The sequence below is a fragment of the Artemia franciscana genome, chromosome 7, assembly GCF_032884065.1.
Source record: "Artemia franciscana chromosome 7, ASM3288406v1, whole genome shotgun sequence".
Taxonomy (NCBI): Eukaryota; Metazoa; Arthropoda; class Branchiopoda; order Anostraca; family Artemiidae; genus Artemia; species Artemia franciscana.
In genome coordinates, this window is record NC_088869.1 from 10,317,108 (window position 1) to 10,339,658 (window position 22,551).

At 34.4% G+C, this 22,551-nt stretch overlaps 1 protein-coding gene across 1 annotated transcript in view; it reads left to right on the plus strand.

Moving 5' to 3' along the window:
- Positions 1 to 22,551, plus strand: part of LOC136028826 (putative fatty acyl-CoA reductase CG5065) — a 70,019-nt gene that overhangs the window by 27,302 nt on the left and 20,166 nt on the right. Inside the window, exons 3-5 of the mRNA XM_065706752.1 lie at positions 6,325 to 6,470; positions 11,673 to 11,788; positions 20,230 to 20,422. Coding sequence (XP_065562824.1) covers positions 6,325 to 6,470; positions 11,673 to 11,788; positions 20,230 to 20,422 — 455 coding nt within the window. The remainder of the gene's footprint in view (positions 1 to 6,324; positions 6,471 to 11,672; positions 11,789 to 20,229; positions 20,423 to 22,551) is intronic.

The following is a 22,551-nucleotide window of genomic DNA, read 5'->3' on the forward strand; positions in this document are numbered from 1 at the left end:
TTTCAGTTTTCTTTTTCTTCTTTATTTTTCAGCTTCACTATGAAATACATATCGCCGAACCTTTGTTTTTTTTAACTAAAATCTGGTAGGCATTGATGACCTTATCCAAGTCAAGATCCCAAACCCAATCATCATCGCTATCATTATCAGTTTTGATATGTTTTGACTCTCGCTGTCCAGGTGGATCTTCATCTAACTGCGCGGTTTTGCGTTCTTTAGCCTCAAGCCTGTTTCCTTGCTGTTCTTTTGATTCCTCGGCACGCTTTCCTTTCTGACTTTCTCTATCAGCAGCAAGTTTTTTGGCATAGACTCTTTGAGCATCTTCATCGGCTTTTGCCATTGTAAGTTCATCAGTCATTTTAAACTTAAACATTAATAGATTTCTACGTGAACATATATGTCTTAAATATCTTTAATGACGTCACCGTCATAGCAAAAATGACGACAACTAACTTCATGACGCCAGTCGACACACAAACATGACGTCACCTGATCCACAGACAGACAACTTATATTTATATATATAGAAGATAGATATAATTCTAAAATTGTCAGGTAATTTTCTATTTTGAAATAAAAACTAAAAATTATTGCTCAGACAACATAAATATTTTTGATATTTACATAATAGCTTTAGTGGTTCTGGACTGAAAACTAAATATGCTAATCAAATTGGGAATTGCAATCTTTTAGGTTGAAAAGGCAGATCCATTGGAATCATGAGAATGCTTGGAATAAGAAAAGCCTCACCCTCAAAAGGCCCTGTCAAGATTGTTGCCTCTATTACGTTATAACAGAGATAACACGTCATTTGTGTCCCGTTGTCCCGGTCTGTAGTTTCGTTAGTCGACAAACATGACGTCAGACGACAAACAACTTCATGACGACATACAGCTCAATCCTTATAATGACGTCAGTCGACAAACATGACGTCAGTTGACACACAAACATGACGTCAGTTGACAGACAGACAAACAACTTATTATATATATATATATATATATATATAATATATTATATATATATATATATATATATATAATATATATATATATATATATATATATATATATATATATATATATATATATATATAATAGCTGTTGGGGTGGCACTTTGCGCCACCCCAAAACCTAGTTGGTGGGGCGCTTTGCGCCCCTAAGCCCCCCCGCGCGCGTAGGTCGTTACGCGCCATATTAATTACGCGCCATTGTAGTTGTGTCCCTGTGTCCCACCTGTGAATAGAGATAGATATAAATATATGTTTTTAACTACGTAAAACATGCGAATATACAACATTCTTCGCTGTCCCTTTGTCTGTGCATATAAATAGATTGTCAGGTTTACTGACTCTTGAACATGCAACATATAATTGTCCATGGGAAAAACAATCCGTATTCAGATCTATACCTCATTATTCTAATGATGTGTCCCTGTGTCCCGGTCGTCATTTTATATTCCCTGTGTCCCGGTCGTCATTTGTGTCCCGGTGTCCCAGTTAGTAATTTCTCTTTGAGTGTCCCAGTCGTCATTTATATTCCATGTGTCCCGGTGTCACGGTCGTCATTTGTGTCCCGATGTCCCGGTCTGTAATTTCTATTCGAACAAGCCCTGTGTCTCGGTCGTCATTTATATATCCCGCCTGTGCCCCCAGCGTCCCCGTTTTAGTTGTGTCCCTGTGTCCCGGTCGTCATTTATATTCCCTTTGTCCCGGTCGTGATTTGTGTCCGGGTGTCCCAGTCTGTAATTTCTCTTTGAGGTTCCCGGTCGTCACTTATATTCCCTCTGTCTCGGTTGTCATTTGTGTCCTGGTCTGTAATTTCTCTTTGAGTGTTTTTTCTTTTTAGTTTTCTTTAGTTTTTTACCTTTTTTCTTTTTTCAGTTTTCTTTTTCTTCTTTATTTTTCAGCGTCACTATGAAGTACATATCGACGAACCTTTGTTTTTTTAACTTAAATCTGGTAGGCATTGATGACCTTATCCAAGTCAAAATCCCAAACCCAATCATCATCGCTATCATTTTCAGTTTTGATATGTTTTGACTCTCGCTGTCCTGGTGGATTTTCATCTAACTGCGCGGTTTTGCGTCCTTTAGCCGCAAGCCTGTTTTCTTGCTGTTCTTTTGATTCCCCGGCACGCTTTCTTTTCTTACTTTCTCTATCAGCTGCAAGCCTGTTTTCTGCTGTTCTTGTGATTCCTCGGAACGCTTTCTTTTCTTACTTTCTCTATCAGCAGCAAGTTTTTTGGCATAAACTCTTTGAGCAGCTTCCTCGGCTGTTGCCATTGTAGGTTCTTCAGTCATTTTACAATTAAACATTCTTCCGTGAACAAATGTCTTAAATACCGTTAATGACGTCACCGTCATATCGAAAATGACGACAACTAACTTCATGACGTCAGTCGACACAGAAACATGACGTCACCTGACAGAGAGACACACAGACAGACAACTTATTTATATATATATATATATACATATATATATATATATATATATATATATATAAATAAGTTGCTTGTTTGTGTGTCTGTCTGTCGACTGACGTGACAAATGACGACCGGGACACAGGGATATAAATGACGACCGGGACACTCAAAGAAAAATTACAGACTCTGACACAGGGACACAAATAACGACCGGGACACAGGGACACAACTGCAACGGGGACGCCGGGGGCACAGGGGGGATATATAAATGACGACCGGGACACAGGGAAGGTTCGATTAGCAATCATCATCAACAAAGCTCAAGGGCAAACGTATTTAAGAACATATATATATATATATATATATATATATATATATATATATATATATATATATATATATATATATATATATATATATATATATATATATATATATATATATTATATATATATATATATATATATATATATATATATATATATATATATATATATATATATATATATATATATATATAAATATATATATTGAGGGGGGCGCTTTGCGCCCCCCTCCAGGCCCCCCCGCGTGCGTAAGTCGTTACACACCATATTAGTTACGTGCGATTGTAGTTGTGACCCTGTGTCCCACCTGTGAATATAGATAAGATATATATATATATGTATATATTTATATATATATATATATATATATATATATATATATATATATATATATATATATATATATATATATATATATATATATATATATATATATATATATATATATATATATATATATATATATATATATATATATATATATATATATATATATATATATATATATGTTTTTAACTACATAAAACTTGCGAATATACAACATTCTTCGCTGTCCCATTGTCTGTGCATATAGACAGATTGTCAGGTTTACCGACTCTTGACCATGCAACATGTAATTGTCCATGGGAATTCCGGTCGTTATTTATGTTCCCTGTGTCCCGGTCCTCATTTGTGTCCCGATGTTCCAGTCTATAATTTCTCTTTGAGTGTCCCGGTCGTCATTTATATTTCCTGTGTCCCGGTCGTCATTTGTCACGTCAGTCGACAGACGGACACACAAACAAGCAACTAATTTATATATATATATATATATATATATATATATATATATATATATATATATATATTATATATATATATATATTTATTTATTTACATCTATCTATCTATATTCACAGGTGGGATACAGGGACGCAACTACAATGGCGCGTAACTAATATATATATATATATATATATATATATATATATATATATATATATATATATATATATATATATATATATATATATATATATATATATATATATATATATATATATATATACATATATATATATATATATATATATATATATATATATATATATATATATATATATATATATATATATATATATATATATATATATAACTGTCTTGAAATTTTCCCTATTGTCTCTACGTTGTATTTGTTTGTTATGGAAAGTCAGTGTGGTCTTCGTCGCAATTTTTATATATATATGTTTTTAACTACATAAAACTTGCGAATATACAACATTCTTCGCTGTCCCATTGTCTGTGCATATAGACAGATTGTCAGGTTTACCGACTCCTGACCATGCAACATATAATTGTCCATGGGAATTCCGGTCGTTATTTATGTTCCCTGTGTCCCGGTCCTCATTTGTGTCCCGATGTTCCAGTCTATAATTTCTCTTTGAGTGTGCCGGTCGTCATTTATATTTATATTCCCTATGTCCCGGTCGTCATTTGTCACGTCAGTCGACAGACAGACACACAAACAAGCAACTTATTTATATATATATATATATATATATATATATATATATATATATATATATATATATATATATATACATATCTATCTATATTCACAGGTGGGATACAGGGACACAACTACAATGGCGCGTAACTAATATATATATATATATATATATATATATATTTATATATATATATATATATATATATATATATATATATATATTAGCCCCCCCGCGCGCGTAAGTCGTTACGCGCCATAATAGTTACGCGCCATTGTAGTTGTGTCCCTATGTCCCACCTGTGAATATAGATAGATATATATATATGGTTTTAACTACGTAAAACTTGCGAATATACAACATTCTTTGCTGTCCCATTGTCTTTGCATATAAATAGATTGTCAGGTTTACCGACTCTTGAACATGCAACATATAATGGTCCATGGGAAAACAATCTGTATTCAGATCTATACCTCATGATTCTAATGATTGCCCTTGAGCTTTGTTGATGGTGATTGCTAATCGACCATTCCCTGTCCCGGTGTCCCGGTCGTCATTTACATCCCCCTGTTTCCCCCGGTGTCCCCGTTGTAGTTGTGTCCCTGTGTCCCGGTCGTCATTTATATTCCCTGTGTCCCGGGTCCCGGTCGTCATTTGTATCCCGGTGTCCCGGTCTGTATATACATTCGTTTTTTAGTTTTGTTTTTCTCCTTTATTTTTTTCCTTTTTTTTTCTTTTTTAGCTTATTTAGATTTTTAGATTTTTTAGTTTTTTTATTAGTTTTTAGTTTTTTTTTCTTTTTAGTTTTTTTGTCCCGGTCGTCATTTATATCCCCCTGTTTCCCCCGGTGTCCCCGTTGTAGTTGTGTCCCTGTGTCCCGGTCGTCATTTATATTCCCTGTGTCCCGGTCGTCATTTGTATCCCGGTGTACCGGTCTGTATATACATTCGTTTTTTAGTTTTGTTTTTCTCCTTTATTTTTTTCCTTTTTTTTTCTTTTTTAGTTTATTTAGATTTTTAGATTTTTTAGTTTTGTCCTGGTCGTCATTTATACTCCCTGTGTCCCGGTGCTTTGTTGATTGCTAATCGAACATTCCTTTTGTCCTGGTCGCTTTCTCTTTGAGTGTCGTCATTTATTTTTTTCTTTTTTAGTTCTTTTAGTTTTTACCTTTTTTAGTTTTTTTTTAGTTTTTAGTTTTTTTAGTTTTTTACCTTTTTTTAGTTTTTTTAGTTTTTTTAGTTTTTTAGCTTTTTTATTTTTTTTATTAGTTTTTAGTTTTTTTGTAGTTTTTGCCTTTTTTTTATTTTTTTTAGTTTTTTAGCTTTTTTATTAGTTTTTAGTTTTTTTTTGTAGTTTTTGCCTTTTTTTAGTTTTTTTAGTTTTTTAGCTTTTTTATTTTTTTTATTAGTTTTTAGTTTTTTTTTGTAGTTTTTGCCTTTTTTTTCTCTTTGAGTGTCGTCATTTATTAGTTTTTTCCTTTTTTTTTAGTTTTTATTGGTTTTTACCTTTATTTTAGCTTATTTTTCAGTTTTTTCCTTTTTTTTTGTTTTTTTTTATTTTTTATTTTTTTTAGTTTTTTACCTTTTTTTAGTTTTTTTAGTTTTTTTAGTTTTTTAGCTTTTTTACTTTTTTTTATTAGTTTTTAGTTTTTTTTTGTAGTTTTTGCCTTTTTAGTTTTTTATTGGTTTTTACCTTTATAGTTTTTTTAGTTTTTTAGCTTTTTTATTTTTTTTATTAGTTTTTAGTTTTTTTTGTAGTTTTTGCCTTTTTTAGTTTTTTCAGTTTTGACGTCACCTGATCCAGTTTTTTCAGGTGACGTCACCTGACACATCCATCCACACATCCACAGACAGACAGACAACTTATTTTTATATATATAGATAGATATATTTATATATATATATATTGAAATGTGGTTCCTCTTTCTTATTTCTCTTACATTATGTACAATATGTAAATTTGTATTATTGTCAATTAATATTGATTTTATTTTTACGTTTATGTATGTTTTTACATTTTGTTTTTGACTCGGGTTTCTGCCAACACATTGCTTTCCGGTTAAACTTACATGGAAAATCGTTTCAGGTCTTGGTACATGTTTCAACTGCTTATGTAAATTCTATACGATCAGAGCTGAATGAAACAATTTATGAGCCTCTCTGTGATGTTGACGACTTAATATCCTTGCTTGATTGGCAGGATGATCAGACTGCAAATTCTATTACAAAAAGGTTGATTTTTCCTCTATTTCTCCCATCTATACAGTTTGTATTTAACATGATTCTCTATATTAGTTATTTGCCGATATTTCGGTACACCAATCGAATAAGGTTCTAAAATATAGACCATTTCCGGTTGCTCCGATATCGGACAGCTTACTGCATTTCAATCAGTAAGCTGTACAAAAACTTTCAATTCTCTTTTCTAGTGCTATAATGAAAGAAACGCTGAGAAGGCTATGACAGCTAACACAGATGAAGGGTTAAATATTGCCAAAGATCGTTCTCTTTGGCCTACTGTCAAGGGCTAAAGGAAAAGAAACTCATCCTCTGCTGGGATGACAATATGTCGTAAGGAAAGATCTCAATGAAACTGGAGCTTCCTGGGAGGGTGTAAAGATAGAGCCTTTGAATGGTTCAGGATTGAGGAGAAGCTGACATTACTAGGTAGGCCTCAGGCAGTCCGATACTGCAGTAGTCTTTAGTAATATTGGCAGTAGCTAAAGTAGTAGTAGTAGAATTCAGCTGAAATGGAAATAGATTAAAGGCGTCTGAGATAGTCTTGATCAGTGTCATTTAGCAGCTCTAGGATATTTGATATTTTTTAATTCCCAAGAGAAGTGAATAAAAGTTTTCAACTATTTTGCTGGGGATTTTTGACATTTGTAGAATATAAACAGGACAAATTGTTCAAACAGGAGGTAATAACGACTACTTTGTGGATGATGTAAGGGCTTGCGAAGGAGTTGGGAAATCTACGAAAGACAAGACATAGGAGTAGACATAGGAGTCAAAAAGTAAGGCTGGTGAGAAAAAATAGTGGGCAATTACGATATACTTTGTGTAAGTCCGTGGCTTATCCAGATTTCCATTTTTGAAAAGGGTCAACATGTTTTGGATATAATTAAGGGTCAAATATTTTTATTTAATAGGCAAAACATTTTGGAAGAGGCTCTTAACATTGATGTAGGACAGCATAAAATATGCTAGAACCTGATTCCACTCGTCGAATACAATTTGATCATGCCGATGCAAGGTTGCTTGTTTTAACCATTGAGATATTTACCTAAAGCTACTGGATTAAAGATCTATGGATTTGTATAAAAATTGAAGGATTTTAAAATAGTAATTTCTATAATCAAATAATTGTTCTTTATTTCTATAAATTGATGATTTAAAATTTTTTTGTAGTCGTATTTGTTTTCCTGTCATGGTCTACCCCTCAATGAGGGCTTGTCGCTCTTTGTATGTCATGTAACTAATATTGTGTTTGTAGTGTATTTTTCTGTCTTGCTATCTTGTGTATAAGTTATGTGTATTAATGTGTTTTACATACCATATCTTTTCAACTAAGGTCTTTCAAAAGTTTTATAATATTTATGAGATGCACATGTTCTCAGAAAAATTTTGTAAAATATTTGTAATCTTATGGGGGAAATTGGCTAAATGGGAAATTACACAATCAGGTCTATCTTTGAAAGAAGAAATAATTTGGAATTCAACTTAAAATACAAATGATCTGCAAATGATGATGCAAATGATCATAAAAGAAAAATAAATTCAAATAAATGACAAATTCTTTTTACAATATGTAATTTATTCATACAATTGAAACAATAATAATTACAAAACAATAATACATCCTAACATTTCAGAGATTGCTTTTACAAAAGAAAAAGTACTTGTTAAACAAAATGAAAACACATCCTAAAAAATCACAAACTGTTCTTACAAAATTCAAATATTTTAAACAAAACAAAAAATACTTCTTTAAAACAAAAATAATTCATGCCAAACAAAATTTATCCTAAAGGATCACAAATTCTTCTTGTACAATACAAAATACTTCTCCAAAAAACCAAAACAAATTTACAAAACAAAAATACATCCATATGTATTTTCCTATTTAAAAATACTTCTTACGATACAAACATAAAACTTACAAAACAAAAATACATCCTAAACATTCACAAACTGTTCTTACAAAATATAAAATACTTGTTATCAAATAGTTCGTGGTAACGAACTGTAGTAGGGAGCGACCCGGCTCAATAGTAACCAAAACTCTAAAAAATGGAATTTTGATAGCAATAGCTACACCAAAAGAATTGCATTTTAACGCTGATTTTAAATATATAAGCTTCATCAAGTTTAGTCTTACCCATCAAAAGTTACGAGCCCTGAGAAAATTTACTTTTTTTTGGAAAATAGGGGGAAACACCCCCTAGAAGTCATAGAATCTTAACGAAAATCACACCATCACATTCAGTGTATCAGAGAATCCTACTGTAGAGGTTTGTGGAATTTTTTATTTTTTGCCAGAAGGCAGATCACGGATGCGTGTTTATTTGTTTGTTTTTTGTTTTTTTCCCCAGGGGTGATCGTATCGACCCAGTTGTCCTAGAATGTTGTGAGAGGGCTCATTCTAACGGAAATGAAAAGTTCTAGTGCCCTTTTTAAGTGACCAATTGGAGGGCTTCTATGCCCCCTCCCACGCTAATTATTTTCCCAAATTCAACGGGTCAAAATTCTGAGATAGCCATTTTATTCAGCGTAGTCGAAAAACCTTATAACTATGTCTTTGGGGAGGACTTACTCCCCCACAGTCCCCGTGGGAGGGGCAACAAGTTACAAACTTTGACCAGTGCTTACATATAGTAATTCTTATTGTGAAGTGTACAGGCGTTTTCAGGAGGATTTTTTTTTTGTTGGGGCAGGGGTTGAGAAGAGGGGGATATGCTGGGGGAAATTTCCGTCGAAATGGAAAGATTTGTCCATCGAGATTTGTCATGGGGGAAGAAAATTTCCATGAAGAGAGCGCAGGATTTACTAGCATTATTTAAAAAAACAATGAAAAAATAAATATGAAAAAGTTTTTTTTCAACTGGAAGTAAGGAGCAGCATTAAAATTTAAAACAAACAGAAATTATTACCCATATGAGGGGCTCACCTCCTCCTAATACCTCGCTCTTTACGCTAAAGTAGTTTTAATAATTTCAACTATTTATTCTACGGCTTATGTGGTTCAGGGGTCATTCTTAATGAATTGGGACAAAATTTAAGCTTTGGTGTAAAGAGCGAGGTACTTACGACGGGGAGAATCCCCTCATATATGTAATAAAAACATGAGAATACAAAAGTTCTTTACGTAAGCTAATTTATAAGTTACGTAAATCTTTTACTAATAAAAAGATTCGTAAAAAATTAAATGTTCTAGTTGCCTTTTTAGTTAACCAAAAACTTGGAAGGCAACTAGGCTTCCTCCCCCGCTCTTTTTTCTCAAAATCATTCGATCAAAATTATGAGAAAGCCATTTAGCCAAAAAAAAAAAAAAATGCAAATTTTGTTTTAATTATTCCTCTGCTGAGAGCCAAAATCAAAACATGCATTGATTCAAAAACGTTCAGAAATTAAATAAAAAAACAAGTTTTTTTAACTGAAAGTAAGGAGCGACATTAAAACTTAAAACAAGCAGAAATTACTTCGTATATGAAAGGGGCTGCTTCCTCATCAACGCCCCGCTCTTTACGCTAAAGTTTTTTTTACTGTTTTAAAAAGAAGAATCGAGAGAAAGAGTCAAACTTTAGCGTAAAGAGTGGGGCGTTGATGAGGAAGCAGCCCCTTTCATATACGAAGTAATTTCCGTTTGTTTTAAGTTTTAATTTCGCTCCTTACTTTCAGTTAAAAAAAACTTGTTTTTTTTTTATTTAATGAAATACAAAACACTGATCACAACACGAAAAACAGTTCTTACAAAACAAAAATGTATCCTAATAAATCACATATTCTTCTTACTAAATACGAAATACTTCTTACGAAACAAAAACACCACAAATTCTTCATACAAAACAAAAAATACTTCCCACAAATTAAAAATAATCGTTACAAAACAAAAATACATCCTAAGAAATCACAAAATATTATTAAATCGTAAGAAATACTTCTAACAAAAAAAAAAATCGTACGAAATGATAATAAATCCTAAACAATGACAAACTCTTCTTACAAAATACAAAATACACAACAATAAACACTTCTTATGAAAAAATAATTCCTACAAAACAAAATACATCCTAAGAAATTATTAATTTTTCAAAGAAAATTAGATAACAAATTCTTCGTAAAAAACAAAAATAATTCTCAAAAACAAGAAATAAATTCTTACAAAACAAACCTACATCCTAAAAGATCACAAAACGTGATTACAAAATACTTCTTATGAATCAAAATGTATTCTTTCAAAATGAAAATAAATCCTAAATTTCTTACAAAACTGTTCCTACTGTTCTTACAAAATACGAAATACTTTTTACAAAATAAAAAATAAATCGTAAATTCAAAGATTGCAAAATTACAGATCACAAATTCTGTTTAAAAAATACAAATACTTCTTACAATACAAAACACAATCAATATATTGTGTGTCTTTTTACTTTTCTTTGAAAAACTGCTTTTCTGAAAGTTTTTAAATTAATCTACTTAAAAGATTTTAAAATAGGCGTTATTTTCAAACTAAGATAAATTTAAAATCAATTTACAAGTTCAACCCGCTTTATTAATTTATCCAATTTCAGATTCTACCGTCTTATTCAGTTGGATAATTAGATTTCAGCAGCTTTTTTTTTGTTTATTTCAAAACCCAGATTTTATTATGAAGGGCGTGATCTTTTTTTTTGTCATAGTAACGCTTAGAAAGTGAAGCTTTTGATGCAAAACATGGTTTTTCTACCTTAATAGGTGACCTTTAGAACTGGTCACTATTAACAGTAAAGAACCCTGAAAACCGGTCTCTAATCCTTTTACTGTCTTATAAATTTTCTGCGTCATAATGCCATTTTGTTTTTTCCTAATTTGACCCATTCCATATCTCTGAGTCATGCAATAATTTGGGTGTAACCTGCATTGCTGACACTTACTTAGGGTTTGTTGACGTTCAAGTAGACAGAAAAGGGGGGCAAATTGCCCCTAGGCTTTGAAAAATAAATTTTGCCTCCCCCTTAGATTTCCTTGAGTTGACACTACTGTCTATATGACAATATAAAGTGCCATAAATATGAAACAAATTGTTTGTTATTCTTTGCAGATGGGATTGTAAAAAAGCTATATAAATAGAAGGCCTATGAATCTAAGATTTCCTTATAATTGATTTATAAAATAGATTTCATTAAAAATTCTAGTTTTCAAGATCAGATACTAAATCAGTTCTATTTGTAGCTTATTAAATGGAAATCCCAACACGTACACATTTTCAAAGTCGCTGGGAGAAACTGTTTTAAATAATGAGGCAGGAGATGTGAATTTTAAGATCGTTATAATTAGACCCTCTATTGGTAAGTAATATCTTTGAAACAAACGTTTTCATTCATTTTCTTTTTTGTGTCATCTTACTATTTTAATCTTTTATTGAACTGTGCCATAAGTCAGTTATTTGGCATACCATATTCATCAGGTAGCTTTCAGACTGCATACTAGTTCGTAATTTTTGTCTGCTAAGTAGTGTTGCTATATTATGTACTAGCTGTTGGGGTGGCGCTTCGCGCCAACCCAACACCTAGTTGGTGGGGGAGCTTTGCCCCCCAAGCCCTCCCGCGCGCGTAAGTCGTTACGTGCAATATTAGTTATGTGCCATTGTAGTTGTGTCCCTGTGTCCCACCTGTAAATATGGATAGATGTAAATATGTATTTTTAACTACGCAAAACTTGCGAATATACAACATTCTTTGCTGTCACATTGTCTGTCCATATAAATAGATTGTCAGGTTTACCAACTTTTGAACATGCAACATAATAATTGTCCATGGGAAAACAATCCGTATTCAGACCTAAACCGCATTTTTCTAACGATTGCCCTTGAGCTTTGTTGATGATGATTGCTAATCAAACATTCCCTGTGTCCCCGTCGCCATTTATATATCCCCCTGTGCCCGTGAAGTCCCCGTTGTAGTTGTGTCCCTGTGTCCTGGTTGTCATTTATATTCCCTGTGTCCCGGTCGTCATTTGAAATCTGGTAGGCATTGATGACCTTATCCAAGTCAAAATCCCAAACCCAATCATCATCGCTATCATTTTCAGGTCTGATATGTTTTGACTCTCTCTGTCCAGGTCGATTTTCATCTAACTAAGCGGTTTTACGTCCTTTAGCCGCAAAACTGTTTTCATGCTGTTCTTATGATTCCTCGGAACGCTTTCTTTTCTTACTTTCTCGATCAGCCGCAAGCCTGTTTTCATGCTGTTCTTGTGATTCCTCGGCACGCTTTCTTTTCTTACTTTCTCTATCAGCCCCAAGTCTTTTTGCATAGACTCTTTGAGCAGCTTCCTTGGCTGTTGCCATTGTAGGTTCTTCAGTCATTTTACAATTAAAACTATCTCTTTGAACAATCTTCTTACAATTAAAAATTTTTCTTTGAACGATTTTCTTAAATACCTGTGTCCTGGTCGTCATTTATATTCCTTGTGTCCCGGTCGTCATTTGTGTCCCGGTATCCCAGTCTGTAAATTCACTTTGAGTGTCTCGGTCGTCGTTTATATTCCCTCTGTCCCGGTCGTCATTTTTGTCCCGGTCTGTAATTTCTCTTCGAGTGTTTTTTCTTTTTAGTTTGTTTTTATTTTTTGCCTTTTTTCGGTTTTCTTTTTCTTCTTTATTTTTCAGCGTCACTATGACATACATATCGCCGAACCTTTGTTTTTTTGAACTAAAATCTGGTAGGCATTGATGACCTTATCCAAGTCAAAATCCCAAACCCAATCATCATCGCTATCATTTTCAGTTTTGATATGTTTTGACTCTCGCTGTCCATGTGGATTTTCATCTAACTGCACGGTTTTGCCTTCTTTAGGGGCAAGCCCGTTTTCTTGCTGTTCTTGTGATTCCTCGGCACGCTTTCTTTTCTTACTTTCTCTATCAGCCACAAGCCTGTTTTCTTGCTGTTCTTGTGATTCCTCGGCACGCTTTCTTTTCTTACTTTCACTATCAGCCGCAACCCTGTTTTCTTGCTGTTCTTGTGATTCCTCGGCACGCTTTCTTTTCTTACTTTCTCTATCAGCCGCAAGTATTTTGACATAGACTCTTTGAGCAGCTTCCTCGGCTGTTGTCATTGTAGGTTCTTCAGTCATTTTACAATTAAACATTTTTCAGTCCACGATCTTCTTACAATTAAAAATTTGCCTTTGAACGATTTTCTTAAATACTTTTAATGACGTCATCGTCATAACAAACATGACGACAACTAACTTCATGACCACATGCTGACATGACGTCACTCGACAGATAGACAGACAGACAGACAACTTATTTTTATACTAGCTGTTGGGGTGACGTTTTTTTTTTAATTTTTTTTTTTTTATGTATTTGTGCTGTTACATTGGTGATTTCTCTTTTCATGATATATATATATATATATATATATATATATATATATATATATATATATATATATATATATATATATATATATATATATATATATATATATATATATATATATATATATATATATATATATATATATATATATATATATATATATATATATATATTTTAACTACGTAAAACTTGCGAATATACAACATTCTTTGCTGTCCCATTGTCTGTGCATATAAATAGATTGTCAGGTTTACCGACTCTTGAATATGCAACATATAATTGTCCATGGGAAAAACAGCCTGTATTCAGATCTATACCTCATTATTCTAATGATTGCTCTTGAGCTTTGTTGATGGTGATTGCCAATCAAACATTCCCTGTGTCCCCGTCCTCATTTATATATCCCCCTTTGCCCCCCGGTGTCCCCGTTCTAGTTGTTTCCCTGTGTCCCGGTCGTCATTTGTGTCCCGGTGTCCCAGTCTGTAATTTCTCTTTGAGTGTCGCTGTCGTCATTTATATTCCCTTTGTCCCGGTAGTCATTTTTGTCCCGGTCGTCATTTGTGTTCCGGTGTCTCGGTCTGTAATTTCTCTTAGAGTGTCCCGGTTGTCATTAATATTCTTTGTGTCCCGGTCGTCATTTATGTCCCGGTGCTTTGTTGATGGTGATTGCTAATCGAACGTTCCTTGTGTCCCGGTCGCTTTCTCTTTGAGTGTCCCGGTCGTCATTTATATTCCCTATGTCCCGCTGTCCCGGTTGTAATTTGTGTTCTGATGTCCCGGTCTGTAATTTCGTCAGTCGACAAACATGACGTCAGTCGACACACAAACATGACGTCACTCGACAGACACACAGACAACTTATTTTTATATATACATATAGATATATAGATAGGGTATGACATATGGTTATATTATGTGTCTCAAGTAATTACAATTATCTGCTTACATCATTGCATTGCTACATCATTACAATCATCATTACAATTATCTGCTTACATCATTGCATCGTTACATAATTATAATCATCATTACAATTATCTGCTTACATCATTGCATCGTTACATCATTACAATCATCATTACAATTATCTGCTTACATCATTCCATCGTTACATCATTACAATCATCATTACAATTAAACTACTCAAAATTAAAATGGGAAACACAGCTTTGATCAAACGCGAGATATTTTCCTCTAAAAGTCTATTATTTTGTTCTTTAAATGTGCTATACTAGTTGCTCATCCTGCTACTGTTAACTTTGCCATAATGCAACCTAATTTTGCGCAAGGTCAAATTCTATGTTTAGCTCGAGTCTACTTTGGACACCCTTCTGTACGGGCAAACTTTTAATCCGTCAGATTGTTGAATGCAACGTTAAATCTGAAGTTGGTTTTGTGTGATAAGTTCGTTCTTTTGTGATAAGTTCGAGATAGTATGGTAGTAACATAAAACTTAACTTAGATCTTAGTTCCTCCTATGCCTCCAGAAGCACTCAGGACATCCACAAAAAGTCTTCAGTCATCTCGGAGGTGTGCTGTGGCTAGTACTGATTGCCATTTGAGCTGAAGAGACGAATGTATATTTGACAAGTTTCTTCTGTGTGAACATCTTTACGTGTTTCTAGAACGGCCGCGTCTTCTTGACCCTTCTGGTTGTTAGAAGAGAATGGAATTTGGCAAGTGGTTACTGCCCATCCTGATGACATTCCAAAGGTAATACCACCTACGTTAACTGATAATGCCTGTTGTTAAAGGTAGCTGGACCTGTTGCCTGATTGAGTCATTTATTATTCTCCGGATCCAGTTTATATTTAGAGTTCTTCTTAGGCAGGCTTTTTTGAATGATTGTATTTTTCTCATGTTGCTGATTAACGTGCCAGGTCTCAGATCCATAAAGCAGTACAGATAGAACAGTGCTTGGAAACAGTCGTAGCTGTGTCCTCAAAGTGTACTGTTGAGATTTCCTAAGCCGTCTAAGACGGTTAAATGCCCTGTGTGCTTGTTCCAACCTAAGATGGACTTCTCTTGCATTTTAACCGTTTTTTTAAGATGCCACCGAGGTATCGGAACTCAACCCACATATCTGATTGGTCATCTCCACACATAATGTCAAGAGGAGACCTGCTGTAGCCATGTTTTTGTTTTATTTGTGCTGATTTCTGGTCCAAATTGTTCTGCTGCATCTTTAACACTATTTATAAAGGTCTGTAGTCTCAGTTTGCAAGTTTCAAGAAGGCTTATGTCATCATCAAAATCGAAATTTCCAAGTCTTACCGGCTCCCAGCATCAGTCCCATACGCCTCACATTTACCTAAGATGTAGTCAACAACAAGGATGAACAGTAAGAGGGGGAACCATCCATACTTTAATCCTGTCATTATTTTAAAATATTTCACATCCCCTTGCCCAGTTACCACACATCATTATTTTCTTTGTAGAAAACGATGAAAACTTATGGTTTTACCGTAATATGTTTTACCGTAATTTTGTTTTACCGTAATTTTTTTACGTATGGTTTTACTGTAATATACCGAGTCAAACGCTTTCTCAAAATTAATGAACACTAGGCATAATTTCATTTTCACCTCATTGGTTTCTTCCAGCAACATTTCGAGGACAAGTATTAGGTCAGTACAGGATCGGCTTGGACGGAAGCCATGCTGCTGCTTGAGTAGGTATCTTCAAGATGTGGTTTTATTCTGTAGAGGACTACGAGAGCGAATAACTTTCCGGGGAGTGAAATGAGGTAATACCAGGCCAGTTTAAATACTTTGTGGTATCTTCTGTTTTGAAAAGTTTTACTAGGGTGCTTCTAGTCCAATCTTTAGGCAATCTTTCTGACTACTACTTTGTCTTGAAGAACTTGATCTACAAGGTCAAGCAAGGAATGACAGTTGTCCTCCCACAGCATTTCTGCTGTGATTCTGTCTTCACCTTGAGATCATCCATTTTCAGTCGTTTCCCTTCCATACCAATCGCTGTGGTATCCCCAGAGTGTTTCTCGATTGGAAGGTTGAGTTACGGTATATGAAGAATCGTTGGGGATTCTAGAGGGAGAGAACGGTTCAGAAGGGCCTTAAGACGGTCTGTCCAGACTTTCCCTACACCTTTTGGATCTGCTGCAAAACATCCATTTGGGTATCACATAGGGCCTTCCATATTTTGACGTTTCCCTAGGATTTCGTTAGTTAAACAGTATAGAGTCTTTGAGTCCCCTCTTCTTGCAGTTTCTTCAGTTAGTTCCACTTTCATCTCAAGGGGGCAATTTTTTCCCTTCCTGGCATTCTTTTTCACCATGTATTCATGATCTTGGTAAGTCAGATTGATGAAAACATGATTCTCGGCACTGCAGTTAGGAAGAAGAAGTTTCAACTGCTTCCGTTTTTCAATATAGTCCCACGTTTTATTCTACAGTCATTGATCTTTTGGTCTTTTCTTGAAACTAAGGACTAGTTTAGCAGCTTCATCACAGTTTTTCTTAATTTTTCCTCACATGCATTCTCTATCTATTTCTTCAATTGACTTCAGAACTTGTAGGACTAAATCTTTTAGATAGCTCTGTGGTGAACTCATTTTTGATGTTCCTATCTAACAGATTTTTGAAGTCAAATTGTGATTTTGGCAAAGGCATCTTCTCTTTTGGGAATTTTGACTTCATTTTGATCATTCCTATCATAAGTGAATGATTAGAGGTTATATATGTCCCTCTGAATTAGCAAGCGAGCATCCCTAAGATTTGTTCATATTTTGTGCTTATATTTGTGGTCAAACTGTTTTTTTTGTCATTTTGTCTGGGGACGAGAATGTTTATTTATGGATGTTTTTGTGCTTAAAAAAATGTGCCACCGATGATAAAGTAATAGTGCACAATCTATCAGGTAGTCTTCATTTTCATATCTGGCGCCAAGACCTCCATTTATTGTGACTTCAGGGCAATGAGCTTGGTTGTTTCCAACCGTGGCGTTAAAATCACCTGCCAAACTTGGCATCATGCAATGGTGCTTCCTTGATTGTGGCTATTGAAATGGTAGCCGTGGCTGCTACCTGATATTGGCGTGGAAATGGTGCTGCACCATTTTTTGGATTGGAAAGCCTCACTGGTGCCATATGTTGGAATGTAATGTCTCGTAGTTACCACCACTCTACCGTAATAATAGAGTATGTTAGCAACATTTTATGGTATACCCTGCTCCGGGGTATGGTAACATGATCGAATGATCAAATGGGCTAGATTATAGGTCAAGTATTGTCATGGAATACCTCGTGGTTACCACTACTATACCATAAGTATAGAAAATGGAAGTACCCTTTCACGGTGTACCCTGCACCAGGGTATGGTAACGTGATCGAACGGTCAAACAGACCAAACTCTAGGCCAAGGGTGCACCCAACCTAGGTCACCCACTAACAAATACACATAAACATACAGCAACAGTGTCAAACACAGAGATACACAAATATTCTAATACATAGGCATGGAGAAAGAGATGAAAAGACAAAGAGTGAAAAACACACACTAAAACATACACAGACATACAACCACACAAATTTGGACACACAGGCACACACACACACATAGTGAGACACACAGTAACAAAGAGAGAGACAAAAACACGCACAAAAAAAACAATAAAGTCTGACACAAAAGGCATACAGTCAGGCACACAGGCACGGAGAGAGAGACGAAAATACACAAAAGTAAAACACACACACACACACACACACACACACAGTCAGACACAATGGCACAAAGAGAGAGTCAACACATAGAAGTAAAACATATACACACGCACAATCACATAGTAAGACACACATACAAATAAACACACAGGCAGGGACAAAGAGACAAAACCACACAGACTGAAAACACACATACAAGCACACAAAGTCGAACACGGAGGCACAGGTACACAGTCAGACACACAGGCAAGGAGAGGGACATAAGCACACTGAGGGAAAACACATACACACACAGCCACACAATGTCAAATACACACAAACGCACACACAACACCATAAAGTCAAACGCATAGCTAGACCCACAGGCTCATAATGTCCAAGAATGTCAAATGCCCACCATCCAAAGTTTTAAGTCTCTAGTATAAAAATCTAGGGGTAACCGCGTTGAATTAGAGGTGGTTGAATTTTGGGAGAGGTGTTACATAAAAAAAAGTTCTGTTGTCTTTTTTAAGAGCCAAAGTCATAGAAACATGGCTAGGCCCCTTCCATGCTGTGTTCCCACTCAAGTCCCATCCCAACGGAAAAAATGCGTCGTGTCCCAATTTTCAGGTGGTCATTATAATCAGAAAGGAGAGAATATAAGAAACGACTATTTCTGAAGTAATGTGGACCTAAGAAGACCAATGGGCAATTCGTTTTGAAGCTAGGAGAGATTCCTTGTTTCAAATAGAAAGATACGGAAACAAATCTTTTACAAATGATAGGCTGGTCTTACATTGTTAAAATTGGAATCCTATAAGTATTTCAGCCAACGCTACCTTACGTTTGTAAAAAAAAAACAGTTCTTTTGAGAAATAACCCCGACGTGAAACAGACTAACTATATAAAATAGACCAATTGCATTTATTATGAAAAAAAAAGAAGTACCATTAGTTTTTATTGTAGCAATTCTACTAAAGCACTACACAAGCACGCTGAAAAAGTAAAGATATATGAAAAAGAAGTAATAGAGATAGCTGAAAAAGAAGAAGATGAAGAAGAAGTAAAGATATTTGACAAAAATTCTTTTAAATATTGGGAGAACCTGAGAAGGTCAATACCATTAAAATCTCGTCTTTGGTAATGTAAAAGAGGGTCTGCCACAAAATACAAATTTTTTTGGAAAGTAGACATATTGAAAAATATTTCTTGTGCTTTTCAAGCACTCTTACTAAGCACTTGCTTACAGAACTGAATGCTTTTTTGGCATTTGAAATAAGGCCAAAATAGTTTTCATCGTAGCAGTTCCTTTAAACCGCTGCACAAGCACGCTGAAAAAATAAAAATATTTCAGAAAGAAGTAGCAAATATAACTGAAGAAGAAGAAGTAGTAAAGATAGCGGAAGAAGATGAAGAAGAAGTAAAGATATTTGACAAATATTCTTTTAAATATTGGGAAAACCCGAAAAGGTCAGGTACAACAGACTAGACGAATATATTAAACTTTTTGATTTAAAAACGATAGACCATATATCTGAAATAGACTCAAAATGTTGAATAGTTTTTAGTTGCCATATTCTGCATTTTACAGCAATGCATAGGAACGACATTTAAAGTTAGATTGTTTTTGCAGAGAAAATTAACAATGAAAAATAAACATCTTTCCAGCCAAACAACTGTTTTGACAGGCTGAGATATCGTTTTATTATTGTTTCTTAACTTACAGCGATCCGTTATCTTTTTTCTCAGTAAGTGCATCATGGAAAGAACCGATTCCTGGATGGGTTGACTCACTAGGTGGAACCACTGGTTGTATTGCTGGATTTGCAACTGGAATATTTCAAACCATGTACTGCCATACGAAAATGGCTGTTGATATGATCCCTGGTGAATTCCCTGTTAATCTAATGGTCACTTCAGCCTGGGATGCACTGAAGCAAAAGTAAATTTTTATGTATTTAGAATTCAAATGTGCGTTAGTCTTTTCCAAAAAATATACTTCAAAGACATCTATTCCACTCAGTCAGACTATTTTTAACTGCTTAAGCATAATTTGATTTTTTTATCATTATTTTTATCATTAAGAATAATTTTATTCTTGAGCTGAATTTAAATGTAGATGAATGATAATTGCTAATTTTATGATTAAATTAAAAATTAGCTCAAAAACAAGTTTTTTTAACTGAAAGTAAGGAGCAACATTAAAACTTGAAACGAACAGAAATTATTCCATATATGAAAGGGCTGTCTCCTTCAAAAGGACCCGCGCTTTACGCTAAACTTTGACTCTTTCTCACAACTCTACTTTTTAAAACAATAAAAGACCTTAGCGTAAAGAGCGGGGCGTTGAGGAGGGGATTTTTCTGCACCCCATTTGTCTGCACTGAGGACGATCAAGCGGAGGTCTTGACCGAAATATTGTCATTGCAATGTGTGTTTTTTTTTTTACTAGTTGTTTTTATCCTTGTTTTTTATTCTTTACGGTTTTCTATCGTATTCCCAAAAATTTTTGACTTATTAAGCTTATTTTTGCTTTTAGAAATGTCAATACGAAAGTTTTAATAATAATAAAAAAAAACGTATCCGATTTTGACCCTTGGCACTGGCAAGACTACATGAAGGGTTTGTATACATTGATTCTCGTTACCCTTGTCTTCTAACCCCATACAATTTGAGCCTCTTGATGCTATGGTGATGCTTTTTTAAATCTATGACACATTAAGGTCTTATATTGACTTAAAATGTCAATATGCCAGTTTTAAGAGAAAAAAAATAAATGCAACCAATTTTAAGGTCTGACAACGGCAAGACTCCAAGGCAGGCTTGTATACATTGATTCTCGTTACCATTGTCTTCTAACCCTATACAATTTGAGCCATTTGATGCTATACCGCCATCATTGGTTCAATTCAACCACCTTAGGAAAAATACAAATTCTTTCTTAAAGTTATGACCCATTAAGGTCTTTTTTTGGCATTAAATGTGAGTATGCCAGTTTTGAGAGGAAAAAATGTAGCCAATTTCAATGCCAGGGCCATCATGTGGTTTGCCGCAAACATGGGCACATTGATTCTTTCTGTAAGTGGCATCGTCTAATTGAATCACCTTTGTCTGCTGCTCTCTCTTCGAGAAATTTAGGGCTCTACAGGGAATATGTACATGCATCAAACAGTTCGTGGTAACGAACTGTAGTAAGGAGCGACCCGGCTTAATAGTAACTAAAACTAAAATATGAAATTTTTATACCAATATGATACCTGATATACCAAAAATATACCTGATATTTTTATACCAAGAATCGAGTTTAATGCTGATTTTAAATATATAAGTTTCATCAAGTTTAGTCTTACCCATCAAAAGTTACGAGCCTGAGAAAATTTGCCTTATTTTAGAAATTAGGGGGAAACAACCCCTAAAAGTCATATAATCTTAACGAAAATCGCACCATCAGATTCAGCGTATCAGAGCTCCTGTCCACAAAAATGTGAAATCTTGTATTTTCTGCCGAAAGGCAGATCACGGATGTGTGTTTATTTGTTTTTTTGTTTTTTTGTTTTCTTTTTCCCAGGGGTGATCGTATCAACCCATTGGAATCTTGCGAGAGTGCTCATTCTAACGGACAGGAAAAGTTCTAGTGCCCTTTTCAAGTGACCAAAAAAATTGGTGGGTACTTAGGCCCCATCTTACGCCAATTATTTTCCCAAAGTCACAGGATCAAAATTCTGAGATAACCATTTTATTCAGCGTAGTCAAAAACCTTATAACTATATCATTGGGGACGACTTACTCCCCTATAGTCCCCGTGAGAGGGGCTACAAGTTACAATCTTTGACCAGTGCCTACATATCGTAATGAATATTTGACACATATAGTTAATGGTTATATATAGTAATGGTTATTGAGCTAATTTGTAAGTTACTTATATCTTTTACTAATAAAAACATTCGTAAAAATTTAAAAGTTCTAGTTACCTTTTTAAGTAACCAAAAAATCGAAGGGCAACTGGGCCTCCTCCTCCGCTCCTTTTTTTCTCAAAATCATTCGATAAAAACTATGAGAAAGCCATTTAGC